Source organism: Poecilia formosa, unplaced genomic scaffold, assembly GCF_000485575.1.
Source record: "Poecilia formosa unplaced genomic scaffold, Poecilia_formosa-5.1.2 Scaffold256, whole genome shotgun sequence".
Classification (NCBI taxonomy): domain Eukaryota; kingdom Metazoa; phylum Chordata; class Actinopteri; order Cyprinodontiformes; family Poeciliidae; genus Poecilia; species Poecilia formosa.
The window spans coordinates 1-26407 of record NW_006800195.1 but is presented as its reverse complement, the minus strand read 5'-3'; the positions used below and the strand labels follow the sequence as shown (position 1 = coordinate 26407).

Below are 26407 nucleotides of genomic sequence, written 5' to 3'. Positions count from 1 at the left end.
AGAATTGAGAAGGAAATACATGAAGAAACCTGTCGGACGTTAAGACCCTGGAGAGCAGCAGGATGCTAACAGGGCGCTAACAGCTAACTGCTGCCACAAGAATTCATGAACTACATTACCATTGGTATTTGACTGTTTGACTGAGGTACGTACGTGGAAATTAACATATATAAACAATAAAAACACGGACAGTTAACCAGTAATTACGCAGGCGTTTGTCACTTAGCTCGTAACAGTTAAATCAGTGGTAGCTAACATAAATAATAATAGACATCAGCTAGCTTAGCGTTAGCCAAAGCTGCGAAACATCTATATGTAAAAAGGCCCGATTGAGTTTACAGTTGGTAATTTAACGGGCTTGCATTGCGGAGCTTAATGATTTTTCTGCAGGATGAAAATATCTGATGGTCATGATTTCGCTTTTTGTAGTTTCAAGAAGATGGACTAGTTCAGTAGAACTGGCTTATGAAGCTAACGCAAGATAAGATAGCTAGCAGCTGATTCCAACTAGAACTGATCAATATTGATTTCATCAATAGCAGCCAGTTTCAGCCGATAACTGACCGAAAATGTTTCAGTGTGGAGTCTCTAACTTCTGTCAAGTAGGGCTCTGCTAACATAGCCATTGAGAAAGTGCACTTGTGTTGGTGTAAATTATTAAAAGTCAGTAAAATATTACCTTTGGCAATGAAGTTCTGAGAAGGTCGTCGCTGTGGTTTGCTATAGTCCTGAGTTAAATTATTCGTCTTTGCTGATAGTTTATGATCATAATAAGTGAAGTGAGACAAATGGGAAAATATTTTTTGCAAATGTAACCACTGACAGGCGATTTACCTGTTGCCGAATCGTTGCGTTGTTTACATTACAGTAATTCCTGTTAATATTGCGCAGTCATTTGTCTAATCTCCCCAATATGAGTTTTATTGCTTTAGGAAATAGGCTGCTAAAACAACTAATTACATTAGTAGCAATACAGCTCCTAAAATATTTCTGTCTGTATTATGTTATGTAGATTTTCCGGAAACCATAAACGTGCAGAAAAGAATCAGATGTGTTACATTAAGTTTTTTCTACTTGTGCATATGTCAGAAACGTTATGACAAACGTGGTAAGGGGGATTGAAACAGTCAGTGGCGTTAATATCAGGTGTAAAATAACAAGACATTGCACATTTGCAGAGACTTGTTTCAGGAATTCTTTGTAACTTTTACAGTGTTAGTTTTCCTCTGTTGTGATGCTATTGTGTTGAGTTATGAAATAAATCTTTTGTTCATGCCTTTGGTCATCCGTGTTTCAGATTCTGTGGGAGAGGCCAGTAAAAGCCATGAGCAAATTGGGTGTGGTATGACTGTAAACAGTGATTGCTTCCAGCCACTATTTGTCACTTGACAGCGTAGTCGGTGATATAAATCCCATGCGAAACGTTTCCTGCAATAATTTCTGTATATTGAGAACTAATCAGAAACAAGTATAGTACACCATTAAGAGCTCATGAGGTTGAATGACCTGATCAAGACACAGAGATCCAAAACAATCTACAACCTCTACCTGCTGCCAGAAGAACCATTTTTGCAATGTAAAAAAGCTACTGCTAGCACATTTTAATTATATATTGCATTTTAAGCATTTGTTAATGACGACTTGTTTTTGTGTGCCTCCTGATTTTGCACACTGTTTGCATGCTAACTCTGTTTCCGCTCTCTTTGCAGACTTAGTCATGTCTCAAGTTGAGAAGAAGGCAGGGCTGCTGAGGAGGACGTCATCCTCTAAAAAGCCTTTGAAAGAGAAGGTGGTTCTGATGTACGACGAGATTTTTGCTGTGAGTGCTGCGGCGGGTGGTAAGAAGTGGTGGATGTTTTCAGAAAGGAGTAAATTTGTTCCTGTGCTGACAACGGCGTCCTTTCTATGCCTATTTAGAAAGAAGACCCGGCTAAAAATAACCCTCGCTTCTGGGACGAGCTGTTTCTCATGAAGGTAGAGAAAAACGCACTCCGGTGGAAATGTCTGCAGACATGATTGGAAATTTGTTGTCTGGCCTGGTTAGTTGTGATCGTGATGTGCGCTGAAAATAATAGTTTTGAGAGAAAACTGCTGTCAGAAGCAGCTGGAGTGACTCACAGACAAAGGCATTTGCAAAAATCTGTTCTCGTGTTCAAGAGGAAGTGCGGATTCACTCAAATCAGATTGAACTGCAGCATGACTGTGCGTCAGTCTGCCAGGTGGCGACATTTGCATAATTTGTCCAAATACTCAGTTTTACTGTATTTAAAACAGACTAAATTACTTTTTTTTTCTTTAAGGATTTTATTGTGAAATTATTTTTTTGCCCCAGTGTGCTACATTCTTTGGTTTCAGGTGAACTTGGAGTACCTGGAGTCCAAATTGGAGAGCGTAAACGGGGAGGAAGTGCAACGTATCCAAGACAACATCAACTCCCTGTTTCACCACTGCGTCCAGGCTCTAGGAGAGGAGCACCAGATCAAAGTAGTCAACGCCCTGCAGGTAACCGCAGGATGTCCGCGCATCCTTAAAAAGTCTTGAATTCACGTATCTAAAATCAAGGCCTAAACTGTCTTGAATTCATAAAAAAAAAGGCCTTTACTGTATTAATCAGAGGTCATGAATGTTGTGGTGGCAGGACTGCTGTTCTGTCTTGTGGGACTTTTCTGTTATGCAAAAGCAGCTGTTGACATGTTCTTGCTATCTGGCTTTTTTGTGTCTATCATGGATAAGTGGAATTTTATCATCAGTCGGATGCAGGACGTTTATTTTCGTCATTGACTCATTTCTGTTCCCCACCCATATGGGGTCGAGCCCATTTTGTGCAAAAAAAAAAAAAAATCCATAAACTTTTAAGTTTGGTCTGTGGGCCGGAGAGTGTGAGAAACACAAAGAGCCAGAAATGTCATTGTTTTTGCTGCGCTTGATTGTATTACAGCAGAATCCCCCAAACCGTGCCCTTTATTTACAGCTCAGCTTTTTTTTTTTTTTTTTTTTTTTTTTTTTTCTCGGTCTTAAATGGCATTCAGGGTGGCATTAAAAAGGTCTTAAAAAATCTTAAATTTGACTCTCTGAAACCTGCACATACCCTGAAGTCATGCAGGGATGCTTGCGATAATCAAATCTGAATGTTGATTATGCAGTAGATTAATTGCTTTAAGTATTTTTTTTTAAATATATGAACACTTACATTGCAAAGAGAAAGCGTAAACACAACAAAAGATATAAAAAGTGCCGTAAAATACCAAAGAAACCTATTTCTAGAACATCCATTCCTATAAAAATGTTTTGCCTTAACGGATAAAACAACTTAATCCAGTCACAGTGTCCTTCCCAGCATTTATATTCAGGAAGGTTTTCACGTCTCGCAGCAATCTCTGATCTCTGCTCATCTTGCCAGACGCTCTGTGCGCTTTTCCGAGGGGTTCATCAGAAGAACAAGTCTGCATCCGGCTTCGACATCATTAACATGCTCATGGGCTTTGACAAGGCGGAGCAGAGGATGAAGGTGTGTGATAAATCACCTTAAAAAAGAGAAGCCATCTGTGCAATAAGCAAAGCACATGGGGGTAAAAAAGAAGAAAAAAAAGCTTAGCTGTTTGAGTTGATTCAGGTTTGTTTGCGTCTCTTTCAGGACCTGATGGAGAGATTGGACAGCCTGCTTTGTGGCGACAGCTCAGAGAGCCTCAAGAGCCTTTGCCTGAAATTGTTACTGTGTTTGGTGACGGTGAGAAGAATAGATGGAATGTAAAAAAAAAAAAAAAGCAACAAAAAATAAAACCATAAATTTTACTGTAATCTGCTTAAATATTTGCTTCTCATGCTGTTTAAACTCGACTCATAAATGTGGAAAAATTATATTTCCAGGTAACGGATAATATAAGCCAGAACACAATTCTGGAATATGTGATGATCAACAGCATTTTTGAAGCTATTCTACAAGTAAGTGTTTTTCTTTTACAATGATATTTGACATGTTGTTTTTAAAACAGTTTGTGCCCTTTGGCTCAGCGATGCTTTGACTTCTTCCTGTCGTCTCAGATTCTGTCGGATCCGTCCAGCAGAGGGCAGCATGGGTATGATGCTGTGGTGCTGCTGGCGCTTCTGGTCAACTACAGGAAGTACGAGGTGAGCGTAACATTTATATGTGTGCTGAAGTGTTCAATATGCAGAACAATATCTGATGTCCTCAGTGCTCATGAAAACCGAACTAAAAAATGAAATAGAATAAATACAGATTTAATGGAAAATTATACATATGGATGATAAGAGCATCAGAGTTTCTTTTTTTATTTAAAATTAATTTAAAAATGTCACCAACTCTTTTCGTTTCAAAAGATCCTAAGAGCAAATTGTTTTTTGTCATTAAATGTATGAATCCTTTTTGCCCAGAGGATTATTATTCACAGAGACTGTTTGAAGATAATTAGATGATATGAATTAGGACAACACTTAAATTCCCTTTATGAAAAATAAAGTATTTATTAATTTGAATTGAATAGAATTAGTTAAGCTACACCACGGTTTTAAAAATAGTGATTTCTAAGCCACAGAAGATCATGCAGCTTTTATGGTTTAAAGTTATTGCTATGCAAACAGAAACAGTTTAGTGATTTGATTTTTTCTCTGACATGATCTAATTGCTTTAATTTAAAAAAGGACAACAAATATTCGCCCTGCTACCGACTCTAACAGAGTCATAGCCAATTCAAGCCATTCATGGTTTTGAATTGGCATAGGGTTGATAATGTTAGAACGTTATAAAGCTCACTCCTATGCCACTGAATTTATTTAAGCACTGCACAAATGGTATAGCAGTGACCGTTATAAATAATCTCATGCTACACTATGCAGAGGTTCTGTCTGCATTTATGAAGATACACTCACTTTGACACTGTAGCACATTGCTCAATGGAAAGGTAACGCAAATAGCAGCATACGGTACACATACTTAATGTAGAGGATATGACTTTTTAAAATATTCCTTATTTCTTCAGGTCTGCTGTTTTCGATACTCCAAGTGTAACATCGGCCTAAATGATCTGTGTTGTTCTCTGATTGCTTTTCTTTCTTCAGTCTGTGAATCCGTACATCGTGAAACTCTCCATTGTGGACGACGAGCCGACGCTCGATGTAAGTATGCTGCTGCTCGCTGTCTCCTCATTAAAGATCGATGGTGAGAAGCAGGCGACCTTTTCATCTGGTAGATTAACGACTGAACGACTCATTTCATGTCATTCCCAGGGCATGGGCGTGGTCCTTCATCAAGCTCTGACAGAATATAACAGGTGAGATCTTTACATTTCTTCACATGACTCAAACTGGTTTGTAATAGCTGTCTGTGTGTGCGTGTGCGTGTGTATGTGTGTGTGTGCGCGTGATGAGGCTGCCGGTGTCATCAGTGTTTCTATTTCTGCTCTGACGAAGGACAAAAACAACACAAGTTATTTATATCTGGCAGTTTGCTCTGGTGGTCTGTGATGTTTTTCCAGATGAGGGGAATTAAGATGCTGTTTGTGAAGAAGGTTTGGTCCGTCTGCATTCAAAGACAGACGCATCAGAGTGATGGATGGCGGCTTCACGGAGCCGCTTGTTCGGCAGCCCATAGATAAAATGTTGGAGTATTTTCTGTGTCTGATTGTAAACATCGATCTCTGTTTGTGCTGTTATGTGGCTCTCTCCTCTTTGTTTATAGATGTGTAATTTCCCATTTTCTATTGGTTGTTTTTGTTTTTTCTTTACATTTTAGACAGTACAAAGATAAAGAGGAAGAGAACCAGGGCGGGTTCTTCTCAACCCTCACTAGTATGGTAGGTTCCACTTTCATCTCATAGTTTTAAAATAAGCCGGTTTGTTTTTTTAAATGCCTAGTTTGCTTATGCCGTTGTCTTTTTCTCCACAGGTGGGCAGCATGTTTATAGCAGACGTTGATGAGAAACTCTCTGTGCAGTAAGTTCAGTGTTTACTATGAGGCACCATGTTTACTTTTGCTCTCATTGTCAATCTTATTGCTGCTTAAAATACCCATAGAAATAAACAAATATGCAATTACGAAATACGTGGATTTTTATTGATTTTTGTCTTTTTTTTTTCTTAAAGAAATTACAAATGACAGAAAATATCTTTACAAAAAACTATTTTATTTCGTTCATTCCTTCTGTGAGTTAACCCTAACTCAAAGTCAAAATAAATAAAAGTTGTAAAAAACACTCATCAAACAAGTTCTTGGGTGGTTCAGTCTGACCTACGGAGTTCACTAATGGGAAAAAATATCCAGATAATTAAATGTGATTTATCGATAAAATTGATTTAACCTGCAGGGAGTCTTAACTTCTGTGTTAGCCAAAATTATCTGGAAAAAAAGCCTCTTTTTCTCCATAATTAATTGTGTTCATTTTGAAACATTTCCAACTTTCAGGACAAACGAGGCAATTCTGCTGGCACTTTACGAGGCGGTCCACTTGAACAGGAACTTCATCACAGTGCTGGCACAGGTAAAATAACACATTAATTCTTACTACTTTATCGAGTGGAAGGAGGATATGAGTAGCAAATGATTTTAAGGGTTTTCGGCTCCCTATTGGTCACAGCAATTCTCTTTCTCCAGTGTTTCTAATCTGGCTTTAACCATTCCCGCCTTTCACATTAGGGAGTCGTTGTGTTTCTGGTCTCTCAACAGAGCCATCCTGAGATCGACATCCCAGTCACACCCAGCACTCCCACTCCAACCACACCGACAACACCACTCGGCACGACGCCGCCCTCCCTAGATGGTAAGAGACTCACTTTTACGTACAAGGTGACACGAGCTGTGACATTGTTTCTGTTTGGAGAGCTGGAACCACTGCATTCAGAAAGTGTTTATCCTGGATAAAATTGTGAAAAGTTTCCCAAAATGTTCTTAAAAAGTTTTGCTTCCTACTTAAAACTGCAGCAGCATGCGCATGAGAGTGATTGACGGCGCTAAGAAGACCCGCCTCCTGACTCTGATTGGTTGCTGCTGACATTGTGTTGTGTTTCTGGAGATGGCAGCAGGAGCACAGGGAGGACACAGAGGAGCTAATATTTTTAATACATTATTTGTCTCCTTTTATACTGTTGTTAAATATGTAAAAAAAAAAAAAAAAACATTTTTATATTACCTACTGAAGCTTTAAGCTTGTTTTTTTTTAAAAGGAATGATGAAATCTGTGTAGATGATAAAGTTAACTTTAAGTGCAGAAGCGCCTGTCTGTTCACTTCCATTCAACATTTTTATTACGTCTTAAAGAGTTGATGAGTAGACTCAGACATGAAGTACACCCAAAGCCTCTCACACCATCAAAATAAAATACCTACATACTGTACAGGTAGAAATTTATCATGCAACAAAAATTGTGAAGTAAAAACCACAAAATTACATTGTATAATAAATTTCCCCCCCCTCCAAAAAAAGTAATACACGGCTGTGACTCCAGGTTTTGTGGAAGCCGTTTCTTGCAGCTAGCATGTTCAAAAGCAGGTCGTTTCCGACACACACGCCCTCTTACTGTTAAAAGCTGCTCCTCTCTCTGCCCGCCTCTCCCTCCATTACTGCTTTTCCCTGTATGAAATATTTACGTTCAAGCCTCAAACACAGATATGCGCGCCACACTCAGACCGTCTTCATGCCGTTTCATGGAAGCTTCCAGTCAAACCAGACTCGACCCGGCACACGCGCGTTTTGTAATCACGTGTCCTGAAAAAGCCCGGACTTCTTTGCTGTACTTCTGGACCTGCAGTGGGCTAAGAACGAGTGTTTGGTTGGGAACAGTAGATCCCTGTCTGGACCCAGTGGGGTAATAAAGCTGCATTAACTCGATAAACAAGTTTAGTTCTTTTCTCAGAAAAACCTCCCTTCTGTTGGCTGCACATGTTTCCTTTTTGGCATATTTATGTTAAACTTTGCAGTTTAATTTTCTGCTTCTTGTGCAGTGATGAATAACCCGGAGCTGCCCTTGGATCCCAACCTGCAGACCAGCAACCTTCTCATTACCTTCCTCAAGTATGCCTCTATCGTAATGCAGGATACTAAAGGTAAACAGAGAACCTGCTGTCAAGTCGTTCTTTGTTCTCCTGCCCGTTTATCTACGCTGTCTCTTTCTTTTAAATAGCCATGCTGTGTTTAATTGTTCTGGACAGAACAATTAAACAAGGAGAGGCAGATAATAAGCCTTTTCAGAGTGATTCACTTCCAGCTCTGGTTCCGAGCCAGAACCCATCTCAGATCCAGTCCTTTTATAGACTAGAAAAAGAAATAGACTTCATCGTCCCACAGTGGGACGAAATTCAGCTGTAACAGCAGGAACAGGATATGTGGGTTCACACAAAAGATCAAAAGGTGTGACGTTTAAGTCTCTTTTTGTCAAAGGCAACCAGTGCATTGACACGTCTGATTGGTCGAGAACCAAGAGTGGCTTACGTCAGGTGCAGAAGGCCCGATTACTGAGGACGAGCCGGTCAGTTTAAACAATAATCGTGTTCGTATTTAAAACGGAGCGAGCCCTGCAGAGTCTGGCCTGCAAGAGAGGAAGGAGGAACTTCAGCCTGAGCTCAGAGATGTCATGTATTTAAGAAATAAATAAATTATTGTATGCAAATTTAGATGAGTCATTACTGTTGACAGTTTTGTACAAAAATGCAAGAGTGTTATTACAAGATGAAAGTCACATTTCACGTTTCCCTTATGTTTAACTTCTGTAAGCAATGTTATAGTTATTAGCAGCAGTAATAGAAACATTTGGACTAATAATGTACGTAATAATATTGCAGTAGTAGTAGTGCATGTACATCAGAATATTCTGAATAACTTCAATATATTCTGGCACTTGTTTCAAAAGATGAAGCTTATATACTATATAGCTTCATAAAATAGAGTGAAATATTTCAACTCTTTAAATATTATAATACTCTGAGGATGCCTTGCAGATAATGAATACCCCACATTCAGACTTTGAGATATTAGAATATTACATAAAATCAGGGGAAAAAATAATAGATATTTTAAACTGAAAAGTCAAACTTGCCGAAAAGTATATTTTCATTTCAGTTTGGTCAAAGCTCTGGTTGCACCACTTAATGTGGCGCAGCGTGCGACAAAATGAAGTAGAGATAAAATTCCTTCTGTCAGTCTGCAAGCAGCTGACATGAAGCAGACAAACTGCAAACATCTGGACAAAAATGAACACACCAGGCAGCTTTAACTTCCTTTTGAATGTGGTGAAGACAAAATCATCCTCAAACGCACAGTATCGTAATAAAGAAAAAAAAAAAAAAGAAACAGCAGATATATTTAAAATCGTGTGGCAAAAATATCCCTGAGAATGCTCAAACCGATCAGTCTACGGTTCTGATAGACAGAAAGGCTTAAGGCAGAAGTGTCTGAATCAAAGTCGTCTCAGAATCGTTTTTATCGCTCAGAGCCGTTTGTGTGTTTTACAGACGAGCATCGACTCAACAGCGCCAGACTGTGCCTGATCATCCTCACGTGCATCGCCGAGGTGGGAGCCTCCCCCCTGCTGTGAGCTGTACATCTCTGTCCGTGTCCTCCAAACAAACGTCCGAACGCTTCTGTGTTTGTCTGGTTTCACCACAGGACCAGTACGCCGACGCCTTTCTCCACGACGACAACATAAACTTCAGAGTCAGCCTCCACAGGATGGTAAGTCTGCGGCGCTTCACGCCGCTTCTGCTCGCTTCAGTCGTTTTTGTGCGACGTTAAGATTCAAAATCAACTTTGATCGGTGCCGTAGTGTGGGTTTTACGTTGGAGCGTGTGAATCTGCGCACGTAAAGCATTTAAAGTGATTTTATTTTCTGGTTTCCAGCCGATGAGACACCGGAAGAAAGCGGCGGGTAAAAACATCCCTTCACGTCCGCTGGTTTGTGCTGTTCTAGGTAAACATTGTTCAACCGTAATCTCCTATCTAATTTGAAAATAATGTTTTAATAATTTAAAACTGTAATATATGTATTGCTACAGATTCAAGAAAATACTTTTTTTTCCCAACTCAATGATTTTTGATGCCTTGCTTTTGTTTTACACCACACATTGTATAGCGCAGTCATTATAGTTAAGCTTTGTTTCTCGTTATCCGTCTACCTTTTTCATACAGGTCTACAATTTCCTTTAAAAGAACAGTTTTCATTTTACTCTCTTTACTAAACTGAACTCAAACTTGTTGCTTTTTGAGGTTAAACTAAGTTATTTCTTTCTAATAGTCCTGATTTCTTTTTTTCCCCCCTGCTCTCCTTGCATGTAGATCTGATGGTGGAGTTTATCGTCACTCATATGATGAAGGATTTCCCCATGGATCTGTACTTGTAAGCACACATTCAAAAACGAGGATACCGTTGTGATTCGTCTATTATTATGTTTTCTCCACAACAAGTTTTAAGGCACGATTTTCCTTTGAAGGCGCTGCGTTCAAATCATTCACAAACTGCTATGTTACCAGAAGAAATGCAGAATCAGACTACACTACACCTGGAGAGAGCTGTGGTCAGGTAAAGTTACCTCACTTACTTTTAGCTGTGTGTGTGTTTTGTTTTGTTGAAATAAAGCTGCGTCTGTCTGCTGGTACTTTCAGCAGAGGGAACTTTGTGCCACCGTGACTTTTCTTCCGTCAGAAGCAGCTTCCACACCGAACAGTGTTGTTGTCAGGGTTGTTGCTTAGCACAGTGTTGAGGTGCATTAACTGACCAGAAGAAGAAAAAAAAAAGATTTGTGAGGTTTTGATAGGCTGGTCAACGAGACTGATCAGGCTCTAAACCGGCCGATCATATTATATCATATTGCATTTTTGAACGAAATAATTGTTACAAACAAGTGTTGCAAAAAAAATTTAAATTGTACATCTACAATTTTTAGTTTAAAGCGACTTAAAGAGGTATTGTCATTTTCCATTCAAGTTGATTTTTACACGTACACACACAGTGTACTGAACCACAATATTATAACAGTATCGAGACTTTAGTGACCGGACCACATGGATGTATTTACTGTGCTGCCTCTGAACTTCGAGTAATTCTGTTTTGGCAGAATAAGCCCATTTTCTCCTTCACTCGATGCGATTGTTCTTTTGAAGATGCATTGCGTCGTTGAGGTTGGATAATGACTCTCTGAAGAGAGATCCATCCATCCTGGAGGCCTTACTTTTAGCTGGGTCAACACACAGCAGGGTAACATTTCAGCTTTGTAACGGCTTCATCGCGCCTCATTGGAATACAGATTTCTCTAATCGGACCAATAATCACATTAATTCCCCGAGTAACACGGGCTCGCCCCCTCTCGCTGGCGATAACGGCTTAACAGAAAATAAACCCGGAGACGAAAAACAGCCGAATTAAAAACGCCGGATGCTTTTTATCTTCCTTCGGTGTGCTGTTGTGTCAGCGTATGTCGCCGTTTGTTCTGAGCGGGCGCTCGTTTTAGGTGCCATGATGGGTTTTGTTTTCCTCGGTAAAAGCTTGCAGACATCCTTGATTTGGTGTTGGAAGGACCCTCCGCCCCCACCTCCTGAGTTTCATTATCCTCCTTAATGAAGAGGCCCACTGAGAGGCTGCTGCTATCTGCCTCTGCTGGGAGACAATTCTCCTCATTATGTCTTTAATGCTAGCATGTCTTTCTGTCCATGCAGCTCTCATCAACCTGCTGAAGTTCCTGCTGTCAAATGAAACAACACTACTGGCCAAGCACAACATCTTTCACCTGGCCTTGCTGGTGAGAAATGCTGACACACACACGCAGAGTGGAGATGGGAGATTTCTGGACCAGCCAGTGCTTGTTGCGTTAATGTTGAAGTTTGCTGTTTGCAGGTGTGGAGCACCGCTAGCTAGAAAAGTTGGCTGCACTAACCCCAAAGCGCTAATAATAATCATTAGTTGTGCTAATGTAGTCATTGGTTACGCTGCACCAACACGGTCTTTTGCAGCAGCTAATGCTAAAAACTTCAATTCAAACCATATAAATATTATAAGTTCAATTTTGACATAATTTACACATTTCATAATTCCCTTAAATGTTGTGTTTATGACAATATCTTGTTCTCTTTTGTCTGTGTTTTATTTTATTCCTGCGTGTTTCTTTTTTGAAATGAAGTTACTGGGGGGAAAAAAGAGGAAGAACTTGACTAAAGGAAACAGAACTGCTATGTAAACAGTCTTTAAACACTTCAAAATAAGAGCATGAACATAAGCGTCCAACTACTTGATGAATTCTTAAGTCGATAACCAAAAACTTCAACACAGATGTCAAACTGTTAGCGCTTTAGAGTTTGTCCAGAAAGATGAATCCAGGAGAAGCTAAATGTGCTAAACGTTAGCAAAATCTCTACACAAATAATTTGCTTTGCTGCTGGTGCGTTAGCGGCAGAGTGCCCACCACTGTTATGGTGACGTCTGAAGAACAAGATGGTTCTTCAGTATTAGTTTAGTTTTTCTTACAAATCCTAATTTCGTGTGTTTCATATGTGATTTCCCTGAATCTTGTCTCCTTTTCTAGGTGGTAAACTTGTTCAACATGTTTATTACCTACGGAGACACATTCCTGCCCACATCCAACAGCTACGACGAACTGTATTATGAAATTGTCCGAATGCACCAGGTCTTTGACAACCTCTACTGCATGGGTACGCTTGGAAACCTTTTCATAAACCATGGAGCGGAGCGGAGTCACATGACCTCTCTAGCTACCCAGCTCCAGATTAGCCCTGGAAACGGGCTTCAGTGTCTCTTTCTAAAAATCTGAGAAATGAATTATGGGTTAATTTACAGAAAAAGGTAGTGAACTATCAGACCATGTTTTTTTTTTTTCCCCTCTTCCCTCCAGTTTTGAGAGTATCCACCAACACAGGACAGTGGAAGGAGGCAGCCAGCAAAGTCACGCACGCCCTCGTCAACATTCGGTAAGGACGCTCGCCTTGTGAATGAACACTGTGGATCACCCTGAACACAACGGGACAGCATTGAGCGTCAGGGACGCCGTTCTTCAGCAGGGACAGGGAAGCTGGTTAGGGTTGAAGGAACGACCGATGAAGTTTGGTATTTTGCAGCCCTGGAACCAAACCTGCAACAGATTTTGGTTTATGATCCAAGGCCGACCCGAACCTCACCCAAAATTCGGACTACATCTTTAGTGTATTTTTTTTTGATCTCATATTTTAGATAGTCCAGAACTAAACCCAATTTATAATCTGTGAGGAAAACAGAAGCTCCCTGAAGCTCTCCAGCCAAGTCGACCCAACTTGAGCCGTTTTGTGAAGATGAGCTGAAGAGGAGACAAACCCTCAAACATTTGCAGCTGTGACTGCATCTGCATCTCTTTCCCCTTCCTCCTCCAACATTGCACTAGTTTGAGATCGTTTATTGTTTTAAATGTAAATAAAGTACCTGTAAGCTTGAGCTCGTGACGTTACAGAATGGTAAGAAGTTGACTTGGGATGAATACTTTTGCTTTTTCAGAGAACGACGAGTTGATTTAAATGCTTCGACCCAGAACCCGAAAAGACAATTTGACAAAATAAAAGAATGGAAGCAGAGGAGGTTATAAAGAGTTCAGTTAGATGACGAAATGAACTCAAATGAAGGAACTGATTCAATTTTGCCCCCATCAGTTCTCTCCATCTGTCGTCTCTTTGTGCCCACAGAAGAATTACGGTGACAGAAAAATCTCTCCAGTTCTGTCAGACTGATATATTTGAAATATTACGCACTCCAGACTAACACAGGATAAGCCATTTAATCTCCCAGCTATGCTTATTGAGTCAACTTGTATTTGAGCTACTAAGCAGTTTATTCTTCAGACTGAGAGCAAATGCTGGAGAGCAATGTCTCTGAATTTACATTTGTGTTGGCTCAGAGAGACAGTAAGGAATGCTGGGAGTGAGTTATGACTGACTGGCTGCTGCTGCTGGTTTTTAACGCTCCACTGGCTCAGTTTGCATCTGAACTGGTTTAATAGGCTTTAGGTGCAAAGGTCAGTTTGGAAAATGGGAAATCTTAACACAAATATGCTCAGTAGGAACAAAAACAAGTAGAAATCTTTAAGGGGGCAAAAACTCACAGCGTTGTAAATGTTCTCAAATTAAGATCGGTTTTTGTTTTCAAAATATTTTTGTGTTAATTTATGCTACCGTGACAGAAAATGTAAGTATTTTTAGGCTTTTTACACGTCTTTACAAAGGCTGCCAGTGATTATGAAGCAATCCAACTTCCTAATGTGTGTATATTCGACCTTGAGAAGTCCTCTAGCGTCCTCACTGCATGTCGTCTTTTCTCTCTGACGGACACATTTGCTGTTTAGAGCAGATTCTCTAGAGTCTCTGATGAATTGGGTTCTTTGTAGTGTAGTTTATCCTCTTATGTTAACACGTTGGGAGGTTGCTTTCGGCAATCCTCTTCAGGTGAAGCAATAAAGTCGTACCTTCTTTAGTCTGGCATGATGGATTCCAGTCAGATTTACGTTTGCGTTAATCTGAAGCAGGTGTGTTTTTTTTTTTGTTTTTTTTGTTGTTGTTTTTTTTTGCTTCTCGTTCACCTCCCGTTTGTCCCCCAGATTTTAGAGCCAGATTTACTTGGTTCTAAAATCGGTTTCCATGCCAACAGGATATTGGGGTTCCTGCCGATACGATTTTCCATTAATTATCCCAGATCAGTGACTCTTTATGTTAACATTCCTCATGCTCAAGGAAAACTGAAGCTTCCAGTTTTACATTTGTAAATAAATGTTATTGAAATATTCTTCTGATATATTTGGAAATGTCATGCCAAATTATTACATTGTTTACTTTAAGTATTCTAGATGTATTGTGTAGTTTTTTTTTTTAAGGAAAGTTGGTATTAGCAGGTCAGACCTCGGATAAAACATCGACAAAATTGGCAGCGACTTCCCATAGAGGAGACGTTTAACATATTCTGTCTGCAGCTTTTCAGCAAACCTCTTTTTGTTTTTTTTTGTTTTTAATCTTTCAGTGCCATCATCAACCACTTTAATCCCAAGATTGAGTCGTACGCCGCAGTGAACCACATCTCCCAGCTGTCAGAGGAACAGGTAAAAAAAAACTAACAAAAAAAACCCGCTTCAGTTCTTTTAACTCTGAACACGAGTTCGCTCGGCAACATCCTGGGATTATTTGGGTTTCGACGTGTCTGAAATCTGACCAAGTGATCCCCAATCTATGAGATTGAATAAACTAAAACCACAGGAAGCATTGATAATAGTATGTAATGGAGATTATCTGCATTTTATTGAGAAATAAAGGCCATAGATTCAAAATTAGCGACAGTTTTGTGCCAGAAATTCACGATTCAAACTGTTTATGATGATGACGAGACGTCTATCCACACTTCTTGTAAATAGTTACATTTCACATCGTCCCTCTGGCTTTGAGATTCACTAAAAGTGGGGAAAAAAAAAAGTAATTAAAAAGACGCAGCTGGACAACTTCTCAACCATTAATGTGTTTCTTAATTACTGTTTGAAGAGCATAAGAAGGCGGCGCGCTTTATTTGGGCCCAACTGCAGACATTTATCATTTTTGTGAAACTGTGAGGATGGAAAGCGCCGCCTGGAGACTTCCTCCCTTTTTATTCCCACCTGATAGGAGAGTAATGGATTTGGTCATTATGTGCTCTAATTACCTCTGTGCTTTTATCTGCTGGATTTATTCACAACAACGGGGAGAACAGCAGAACTTGTCCTGCAAACGTTTGTGTTTCTCCACATCACGTTCATCCCCGCTAATATGTAGCTTATCAAACCTTAGGCAGCTTTTTTTTAATTTTTTTTTTTTTTTTTTTACATTAGTTCATTTTTGAGGTGTTGCAAAAATCATTTATGAATTGCATTGCATTTTTTAAATTATTTTCATGAAAAGACTTTTAAAAAAGTTCATCACAGCTAAAGCCCCTCCTGTCTCAGTTAAGGTCAGAGTTCATGATCCAACCGTAACCAATAGACTGATCAAGAACACTAAATATTACCAAGTATTTTTGGTCTAGTTTCTAGTGAAAATATCTTAGCACACATGACGTAAGATAAAAGTAACTTACAAGAAACTTTTCAGCAAAATATAAAATCTTTGTTTACGTCAATAATTCCTTAATATTGATTTTTTTTTTTCATTTTTTTTTGATTTTTTTCGGTTTTACCAGGCATTTTTCCATGTTGTAAGTGAAATAATCTGTCAGTGGAACTGCAACTTTTTCACCAATTTTAAAGAATTGCCTAATTAAAACAAGCTCCTGTGTCTTGCTGAAAACTTACTTGTAATGCATTTATTTCTTATTTCAAGTGTACTAAGACATTTGTACTAATACTATATCAAAAGTACTCAATGGTGAGATTTTTTTTTTTTTTTTTTGTCTCTGGATGGCAAAACAAAGTTAAGCTTTTGGAGTGGCCTAGTCAAAGTCTGGGCTTAAATCTGCCGAATCAAAACGATGCTCTGTCTAGAGAAAAGTGGAGCAGATTTCAATCTACAGCAATGGGAAAGACTCATGACCAGATATGCAAACTTGTCTAAATGAGTTTGATCTGCAACATTTCATGAATTCTGTGAGGGGAGTAAATACTTTTTCACTGTCACTGGATGCAAAAACGCTCCTCACCATCTGCATGTTTTCACTGAATCCAACCAGAAACGCATTAAACATCTACGACTTGTTTCTACGATCGGTTGTAGCGGTCTAATATAGCGCAATATGTTTTCTGAATATGTTCAACGTGTGTTTACTATTTGATTTAGTGGATTTTATCTGAAGATATATAAAAAAAAATACATTGCAGCATTAGATGTAATTCTTTTTTTTTTTGGGCTTTTATGTTATATTTACTGTAACAAAACCAAAAGAAAACCAGGAAAAACAAATGAAACATTCATGAAAGCCTCAAACCCAACGAAACCCCAGCTGTGCTTTTAGCAGCCGGTTACAGCACGCTGTACTGTAGATGAATTTAGAAACTCAAAGAGGGGCCAAAGGGGGTTAAAGCCCTGCCCAAACCTCCTGACTAAGCTTTTTGCTTTATGCTGACCCTTTTGTCGGCACGCAGGTTTTACTGAACAGCGGCGAACACTGGTGCATAATTTTAAAAAGGGTCACGAAGGAAAATTTGATCCCAGTTTGATCCTTTAAGCCACACAGCGTCCCTGACTGCACATATAAAAGGACGGTCAGTTAAAAAGACGAAAAATATCTAGTTCATGAAGTGCTGCAAGGTGGAAAACGTGGAAAGCAGTAAATAAAAGAATAATAGTGAAGAACCCAGAAATACAGCGCTAAAGCAGAAAATGCAACACAATGACATGAATAAAGGTTTCTAAACGCATTTCTTACAACCTCCTTCCGTTTGCACTCTGTTGAACTGGTATGGAGATACACAACATGTTGGTTATCTTCATTTTCGATAGCAGCAGTAGGATATCGACCAGAATTTTTCTATCTTTGCATCTCTGGTTCCTGTCATTTCATTTTTAGAGGATATTTTCCTGATTTGGCTTTTGCAGTTCTCATCTTGTTGCCAGCAGCAGGAGCTGCAGCAGCAGCAGCAGGAGCTGCAGCAGCAACAGCAGCAGCAGCAGCAGCAGCTGCTGCAGCTCCCACAAAGCTTTCTCAGCTATTTTGTCTTTCCCCAGAATGAAACGCAGGCCGACCTTCTGCACGGTTTTTGTCAGTAAAGTGATGAAAGAACAGCTACTTTGAAACATGTGGCATTTGTAAAGAAATTAGAAACACTAAAGTAGAGTTAACCGGCCGTACGATTTACTGAGCGAAATGGTCCAAACTGAGCAGCGTTGACCTGAAGAGACGAGAGCTCTTCTGCCTTTCCGTTGTCACGTTCTGTCCCTCAGCCAAAGTGTTTTTTTTTGTTTGTTTTATAAAATGAAACAAACCTTGAATTTCCATGTCCTTACAATTGTGGAAGATGGACGATCCCTGTAAGCACAAACACTGAATTCACGTCACACAGGATCAAAAGCTTCACTGTGTTTTCTGCTAATTATTATTTATTCATGACTTCAAACAGAAAAAAAACCTGACGATTATAGCTTTTTTTCTTTTTTTTGCTTAGTTTTCCATTTTGCTTTCTTCAGTTTTTCCCATTAGAAGTTGGAGGTCAAACTTTGCTGTACAAATTTTTATGTTTTTTTGTTGTTTTGCACACGTGTAGCAGCGGGGCTGTGACAAAAGAGCAGGCAGATTAAGGAACGAGATGTGTGGCCATGAATATTTTAACGCCGTACTTCCAGAGAGACTGAAAGAGAAACAGCAAGCAGAACAGGATCTATTTGGCACTCGCTGTGAATTAAAAAAAACAAACAAAACAAAAAGTTAATTGGCTTTTAAATTGAATAAATAGTAGACAAATGTTTAACGTTGTTAGGTTCACATCTGTTGAAACGACACCGAATCCGACTGCATTGACGTTAGAAAAGCTCCGAGTCCGCTGGGGCCGAACACAGGAACAAGCAGGAGGGACTAGTTTGAACGTTCGGCTCGTATGTGTTTGTCTGAGGTCTCTTTGGATTAATTATTCATGCAAGTGCATCAAACAAATGAATCAACAAAATATATTTTTGAAGAGTCAAGTCACCTGTTCTCATCAAAACCTCTTCAGACGCCCACGAGCGAAGTGAGGGGTTAACGCAGGATCCAAAGTGTTTTACGAACTCAACCATCTACGCAAGTCGCCTTTATGCAAAGAAAGAAAAAAAACATTATTTATACCGTGGAAGGATAAAAAAGATACAAAAAGCATATTTAGTAGAAATTGTATTCCTAAAATACAACTTTTAAAGCTGCAGTGCCCTTTGACCTCTGACAGCAGCCAGATTATTTTCAGCCTCTCAGTAAATAGGATTGCTGGTTAGTCGAGGATTAACCAGTCCATTCATCTGGTTATTATACCACAGCAAAGTTTTCCTCATGGAAAGCACTTTGATTCTGATCCTGATGTCGATCTTTGGTGGTTAAAAAAATAAATAAAAGCACCAAAATAATAAATTAGGTTAAAAATTGAGGATTAATAGAAGCTATGAGACGCAGAGAGATTAATCTGGGCAGGATTGCAGTCTGTTAATGACACTTAGTTGCCCGGTTGGTGGTCTGCACCACAAAGCATCGCGTCTCTCCACATGATCCTTCATGAATAAAATAATGCAGTAATGTATTTAAAAACTCATCAATAATTTACGTTTCCTCTCTCTGTTTCACCGTGTCACCCTGAGACACGGGAACTTATTTGAATCATATAGCGGTTTGTTTTCGCGACCCGTATTTCTCTTATTATTATTCTTATTTTTTGTTTTTCACCTCTTTAGGTTTTGGAGGTGGTCCGCTCCAATTACGACACTCTGACCCTGAAGCTGCAGGACGGTCTGGACCAGTTTGAGAGATATTCAGAGCAGCCAAAAGAAGCTGCGTTCTTCAAGGAGCTGGTGAGAGACCCGATGCGTTCGTCTCTCTCCTCACCCAGCCCCGCTGTCCGTCGCGCTTCAGTTTTCCCCGTCCGTCCTGTCATTCACTAATCTCTCCATCTGTCTTTCTAACCATCCATTCGTCTGCTGTTCCGTCTGTCCATCCTCTCTCCTTTCATCATCGCTCTATCCGTCCGCAGCCTGTCAGTCTGTTGTTTTTGCAGCGTCTCTAATGGAAGAGTTGTGTTGAATTTTTGTAAATCTTAAGTTCCTTCAGTGTAGCTTTTTCTTTAGGCAGTCAGTTTGAAACCCCACTCTGTGATGAATATCACATTTAGTTACTTTGGTCACTCTGAGACCATCCAATTCATTTAAGAGGTTAATAACACACCAGGGGGGCGTATTGTTTTTTTTTTTGTTTTTTTTTTACCACTTTTTAAACTAATAAGATCAGATTAACTTTCATTTACATTTAAGATGTAATAATTTTTGGCAACGCCTTATTTGAAGGGGTGTACATACGACTGACATGACACTGTCATAAACATGACATAACATCTGTTATGAACACGAAGGAGTCTTTATGAACTGAGTCTTCATGAAGTGTCATTTGGTAAATAATGACACTTTTAATGGACTTTTAATAGAACTTTGCATTAAAAGGGTCATTACTGACCAAATAATGCAAAGTTTGCACTTTTAATGCAACTTCTAGTGCAACTTTACATTAAAAGTGTCATTATTTACCGAACGACACTTCATGACACCAGTTCATGAAGACTCTATCGTGTTTATGATCATTATGTTATGTCAGTCTTATGCACAGCCCTTCAAATAAAGTGTTACCAAATTTTTTGTATTATTTTGTCTATAGAAATATAGAATTAACATATTTATTTCAAATATTTTTCAAACTACCAAGTCGGAAGTGCATTCAAGAAACAAACAAGCTGCCTGTTGCCGCCCACTGCCTTTTCTTGGAATAATTTAGCTTTAGGAGCGCTAGAAGGCTGTGTGCGTGCGTGTGTGCGTGTGTGTCCTCGGCTCGGTGGGAGTGTGTGTTTTCTCTCCGGTGACGACCGTTTCTGTCTGCAGGTGCGCTCCATCAGTCTGAACGTGAGGAAGAACGTCTCTCTGAACACGCTGAGTCAGGACGTGCTGCTCAAAGAGTTCTCCACCATCTCCTGAGCCTTTGGGTTGGCCTTCATGTGCATGTGGACCCATACACACACACACACACACACACACACACACACACACACACACACACTCACTCGCACACAGACCAGACAAGTCCTCAACGGTTCTTTCCATTTCCACAACCTTTGTCAAAGTGAACCAAGCGGTGGAAAACCGACGGACGCCGCAGCCGTCCAGTACTTGTCCACGCTTTCTTCTTCTGTGGTTTTGGAGGTGTCTGAATGCAATCAGCTGGACTGTTACTGACAGGGGAACAAAAAGTATTCCTCCTGCTGTTCAAATAATCCCAGTTCATGACATTTTAGGTTTTCTGTGTTCCCTAAGCTGAGGTGATGGTGGTTCTGAGCCGTTTTGACCCGAGTGACTCTTGTTGATTTTTAGGTTGTTTTTTTGTTTTTTTGCTCTTGAAAATCTGGAGTGGAGTGAATGTAAAAAGAAACAAAACCTCTGGTTCTCTGAAGTATTTTCTACTTTTATTTCTGTTGAAGCGTAGAACAATAAGGTGATTGAGTCGAAGACGCCGCAAAGTGATTAAAAACTGACGACAGCTAAATGAGATATCCCTGCTGCTGTTACCGTCATTTCTCTTTAACAAACTAACCTGCAAGTGTTGAGGTGTGCACACACACACACACACACACCTGTGTGCGTTTTGGCACTAATTATGACTGTTTATAGCGGGACAAAGAACCTTGATATAAAACTCTCTGAGGTGATTATTTTTGGTTTAAAGTCAACAATTAATTATGCAATTTTATCCAGTGTATGGCCTGTCTGTTATCTCTAAATCCTGTAGGTGTATTTATGTTTTTTTTTTTTTTTTAAATAAACATTCTTTTCCAACTTAATTTTTTTTTTTTGTCAGATGATGAATACATCGCCACATCAAGTTTCTTTCATAACCTTTCATCAGATCAGCGAATGTGCGCTCGGTCACTACACTCAGCAGTGAAAGATGTTTTCTTTTGATGAATACAGCGACTGAAAACAAACGTGTTTTTTTTTTGTTTGTCTGGGGTCGTTTGTTTCTCCTGAGTTTCCCCGTTTAGCAGCTGTGAAATGTGAGGCTTGTCTCCAGGTAGACGGAGCGCGTCTGGGCTCGGCCGAGTCGTGTTTCGTGGAAAAAGAGCTTTGAAAATATCCAGGGGGTTTTGTGTTTGGTGCAGGATGCAAGAGCTGATTTAGTTTGAAGGACTTCTGGTAAAAGTTGTGAACAAACATGGTCACAGTTTTGCGAGCGAGTAAATGAGAACATAAGTAATTTCAAAATGTGACAATTGCATTTCCAGCTGCAGGATAACTACTCTCTACCCGTTGAGGAGCCACAGTCAACAAAATGGGTGGCGGCTGGTGATACGGGTGTTTGCCCAGGGCTGTATTAGGAATCAGGGTGCACAAGCTGCAGCTTTCCTGTTAATTACATTGTGAAAAAGTTTTCCATTGTTTTTTTGTTTTTTTTTCAGCAGTCAGTACTGCTGAAAATGTTTAATCTGTTTTGACTAAAGAGTAAGGAGCAAGAAATAAGACATCAAAACCTTGGTTGGGATCTCCTGGGACCTGGTAAAATAAAAAGTATTTTAATAGAAAATAAACGCGTGCAAAACATATTTTTTTCTTCAAACAAAGCCATAAAATATAAGGAAATGATATGTTTTCAAACATCCATCTCCAACTCCTGGGAAAGTGGCTATTTGTCTCTGGAAGTACTTGGAAAATATCCCTCAAATAAAATGATGAAACATCAGAAAAAGAGAAATCCTTTTTTCCAGGAAGAAAAAAAAAAACTAATGCTTGTTGGTGATGAACAGAGTGCTTTTAAAAAAAATAAAAAAAAGACAGGCAGGCGAGTGAGGGATTATTACGTCCTCTATCGGAAGACCAAGAGAAATAATCCACGGGCTGCAGGAGAAAGACTGGAGACAAAGGAGAAATATGGAGAATGAAGAGACAGAAAAATGAGGCCCAGTGAGATATAATCAAAAAGAGGAGAGGCAGAAAGCAAAGCTGTTCCGGAGAGGTATTTAAATGCACTCTGTGCCCTAGGACTAGTAAATCCAGCAGTATTGATGTTTGTTCACCTCCTTTACGGAGAAGTTCAGCGCCCGTGGAAAGCGGAGCTGACAGATAACCAATAACAAGCTCTGACTGATGCTCGGAGAGGGTTGTAACGCACTCTGAAAAATAATCCTCTGACAGACAAATTCACTCCACATATGATCTGTCGTAGTAAACGTCATAAACCAGCGTCTTCTAAAGGAGCCAAGTTTGTTTCCAGGCTGCAGCCCAGAGAGAAAAACTATTTTAAATAAAGCGTGCAGTGGGTGTTCGGAGGAGACAAAGGATGCCATCTCCACCCAGATGAATATTTGATGAGGAGGCTGATATGCTCCAATGAAACTTCATGAATACGCAGCAGCGTTAATGTGGAGTCACACGGTTTAACACGCCGGCTGAGGCTTGGCTCTGTCCGCCAAACACGTGAACTAACATCCCGACTCTCACGTCAGGGAAGGATTATCTACAAAAACAGCAGAACTCGTCTGTTCAACTCACTGGAAATGATTCAGAAAGACCTTCAACCAACTTCAGATATTTACATGCACTGTATAACACCTCACTGACAGGAAGTGAGGCCTTTTTCCATTGCTTCATTTGGGAATCCCATGATGATTTTTCATTTGCTAAATGACAGAATGATGACAGATGAGTTTTTTTTAGATAGCATACAGATAAAACAATGTAAAAGAGGGAAAAAACACATTTTATTAAAAAAAAACATCCATGTTGAAAATGATTTATACCCTTTTCAAATAATCAAATCAAACTCTTCTCATAATTGCTAACCAGCTTTTACCATGTGTTAATTTGATATTGTTCGTTTGAAGGCCTTTAGCTTCACCTGCAGATTCTCTATTCAAGTTGTTACTCTGACAACTCTGGCCACGTATTAGCATGTTCATTAAATTAAAGCATTTCTTTGAACATATATCTTTCAGGGGTCTGAAAACCAGGGCCAGCTTCTCTGGCCCTGGTTTTCTTCTGCTAGCAGCTGTGAGCTTCACCTCGGTTAGCAGAGCCCCTCTGGTTTAACGCAACCAGTTCCGGCATCCGAGCTCCGACTTTCCGAGACAAATTGAACGCAGCATGATTATAAGCGAAACCAGTGGGAGCTAATTATGGCGGCGCTAACTGCTGCTACCCGTCCAGAACCTCAATGGGTTTCTCTCCTTCCTATTGATTCAAACACCGAGGAAACATGCTCACAAATAGAGGGTGTGCCACTGAATTGGTGAGACAAAAAAAAAAAAAAAATCAGAAATGCTGATAAATAGTTAATTTCTGTAACTGGTACTGCGCTTCTTAGGTGGCAGCCATTAGTGACGCTTTTTAAAAATCAGTGTTCGTCTGATAAAAGGCTTATATTTAACGGGACACATTTGGTGGTTCTGGGAACAAGGAAGCTGTGTGAGTTTTCCCAGAGATGTGAATCCGATTCATCCAGCTTTCTTTGGGGGAGGATTTTCTACTCAAGGTTTTCAGTGAATTTAGCAGCAGACTGATACGTTTCTGTCTACAATAATAGAAAAAAAAAAAAAAAAAAACAGGAACATGTTGGTGATTGCAAAAATATAATCAGGTAAATAAATAAGCCATAGCCGTCCAGAGGCTAATCACATAAGAGGATTAACAAAGGGTCGCTGTTAAACAAAAAGCTGGTACATTTTCTTCTTTTTTTTCCAAACAACTCTCAGTATACAATTTATTGAAAAAGTATTTACACCCCAATTTATTTATTTATTTTTCATATTTCATCACATTTAAATGACAAGCTAATTGAGTTCGTTGAGATTTTGTGCAATTGTTTTTACAAGGAAAAATCTAAACTGTGTGGTTGGCATTTGTATTTAACCCCCTCTTACGCTAATACAGATAAATAAAATCCCGTTTAGAAGTTATCTATAGAGTCTCAGTCAGAGGCTGGTTAGCTTGAACATATTTATAGAAAGAAAGAAAGAAAAACAAACAATCATCAGAACAAACTCAAAGGAGAAATCAGAACTTGCAGTTTAAAAGTGACAACACCGAACAAGACCTAATAATGGAAGGATCTGGAAAGTAGCGACTTGAAACAGAGAGGCTTAAATTGTGGGGAGGTGATTACTGGATCAGGTTTAATCAACTGAGTCAGGGGATAACTGAGGAACTGAGGGGATAAGTGACCAGAGTTATCACTGAGAAACAGAAAGATGACTGAACAACACAGAAGTCAAGTAAATGACAGAAAAAATGTCAAACTCACGAATGATCTTTTGAAACAAAATGACACGCAAAACCAACGACCCACGGATCTTGGTCATTTGAGAGCACTCAGCAAGGTAGACATTAATCAGAGAAGAGAGAGAAGTACATGATAATTAAAGAATAACTGCATTGATCTACAGCTCAGGTACATCATGGTAGAGTCGCAAGAAATGGTCACAAGAAAGCTCACTCAGTTCGTGTAAGGGACTCGAGGATTAAATTGTTTGGCAAATAAGCAGAACCCTGTGTGAAAGTGTAATACTCCAAATCACAATGAATTCAAGATCCTCAATGTAACACTTGGTTGTGGCAGCATCAGGATGCGGGGGATGCTGATAGAAAACGTGTTACTGACTGACAATAGATCAGGATGGATCCAAAGGATCTAGGACAAATAAAATATAAATTATTTTTGCTTAAAATATGCTAATGAATGGCCCAGTTAAAGCTCAGACTCAGGAGTCTGGAAAATAATATGCTGGCCGCCTGCTTTAAAAAAAAAAAAAGTCAATAATATTAATAATAATAATAAAAAAAACACGTATCTTTCTCCTTTCCAGCGTCTCGCAGATAAGCGCAGATCTCTCCGCTTCTCTGTGACGCTGTGCGCCCCCCGCCCCTCCCTTCCTCTCTCCCAACAAATGTGAGGCGCACCAGCGGGACAGACTCAGCACGGATCCAGTTGTTGTGCGCCAACTATCAGGAAAGTGACACTTGAATCTAAGACCTCCACAGAATCCATCCGAACCGTGGATGAGAGTCGGAGGAAGAAAACACGTTCCGGTTTGGGGAAAGAAGGGACCGCAGAGACAGATTTCCTCCTTTTGTTGATCTATTTTTATTTATTTTATTTTTATTTTTTTTGTTTGAGCAGCGCGCACAGACTGACATGTCAGCGGGAGTAAAGACGTGAATGAAGCGCAGCGCGGCGGTTTGGTGAAAAATAAGAGAAAAGGATGAAATCCAGGAGTCAGGATCAGAGTCTGTCTGACTCCAGAGAGCTGGACAGATCCTTCGATCCGCTCACAGGTAAGGTTACTCATCATCATGATCACATCATCATCATTGACAGCAGCAGCATTGTTTATTTAATGCTGTTTGCTGCCCTGGTCTAACTAATAGCTTTTGATTGATTTCCTCTTACTGAATGACAGTAAACATCAGCGCATGTTTCAAAGAGCGGTATCACGCACAGGAATTAACTTTCAATCAGTTTTACCAGCGGGGAAAAAAAAAAAAAAAAAGCTGGATGGATTTGATCTTGATGCTGTTTAATGTCAGAAGGTAACATAGAGCAATGATCGTGACGCAACCACAGGAGAAAGCAGGAGCACAACTACTTCATGAAGTGTACATCCGGCGCCCCTCATTGGTGCCGCCTAATCAGGGTCATGCCTCTGGTACTGACTACATTATTTACACGCCCACAGGCAGCTGTTAAATCCAGAAAATGCGGACGAGAATGAATTTTTC

At 39.7% G+C, this 26407-nt stretch overlaps 1 protein-coding gene across 1 annotated transcript; it reads left to right on the top strand.

The window, feature by feature from the left end:
- On the top strand, window positions 1–21480 carry armh3 (armadillo like helical domain containing 3). The gene is made up of 26 exons (XM_007570138.2): window positions 1–145; window positions 1710–1819; window positions 1918–1974; window positions 2356–2502; window positions 3401–3508; window positions 3635–3727; window positions 3868–3942; window positions 4042–4128; window positions 5077–5133; window positions 5245–5288; window positions 5750–5810; window positions 5903–5949; window positions 6419–6494; window positions 6680–6773; window positions 7954–8055; window positions 9460–9518; window positions 9614–9679; window positions 9845–9914; window positions 10280–10340; window positions 10435–10523; window positions 11657–11739; window positions 12520–12646; window positions 12847–12922; window positions 14988–15066; window positions 19337–19453; window positions 20528–21480. Exons 2-26 carry the CDS (start codon window positions 1718–1720, stop codon window positions 20618–20620), a joined length of 2070 nt encoding a protein of 689 aa, XP_007570200.1. The 5' UTR covers window positions 1–145; window positions 1710–1717; the 3' UTR covers window positions 20621–21480.
- Window positions 21481–26407: the final 4927 nt, after the last annotated feature.

Bases quoted from the DNA above. Each gene is read 5' to 3' on its own strand.
- armh3 (XM_007570138.2), top strand. From the start codon at position 1,718: ATGTCTCAAGTTGAGAAGAAGGCAGGGCTGCTGAGGAGGACGTCATCC. The intron at 9,915-10,279 runs GTAAACATTGTT...CCTTGCATGTAG, and splicing joins GCTGGTTTGTGCTGTTCTAG to ATCTGATGGTGGAGTTTATC. The intron at 10,341-10,434 runs GTAAGCACACAT...TTTCCTTTGAAG, and splicing joins TTCCCCATGGATCTGTACTT to GCGCTGCGTTCAAATCATTC.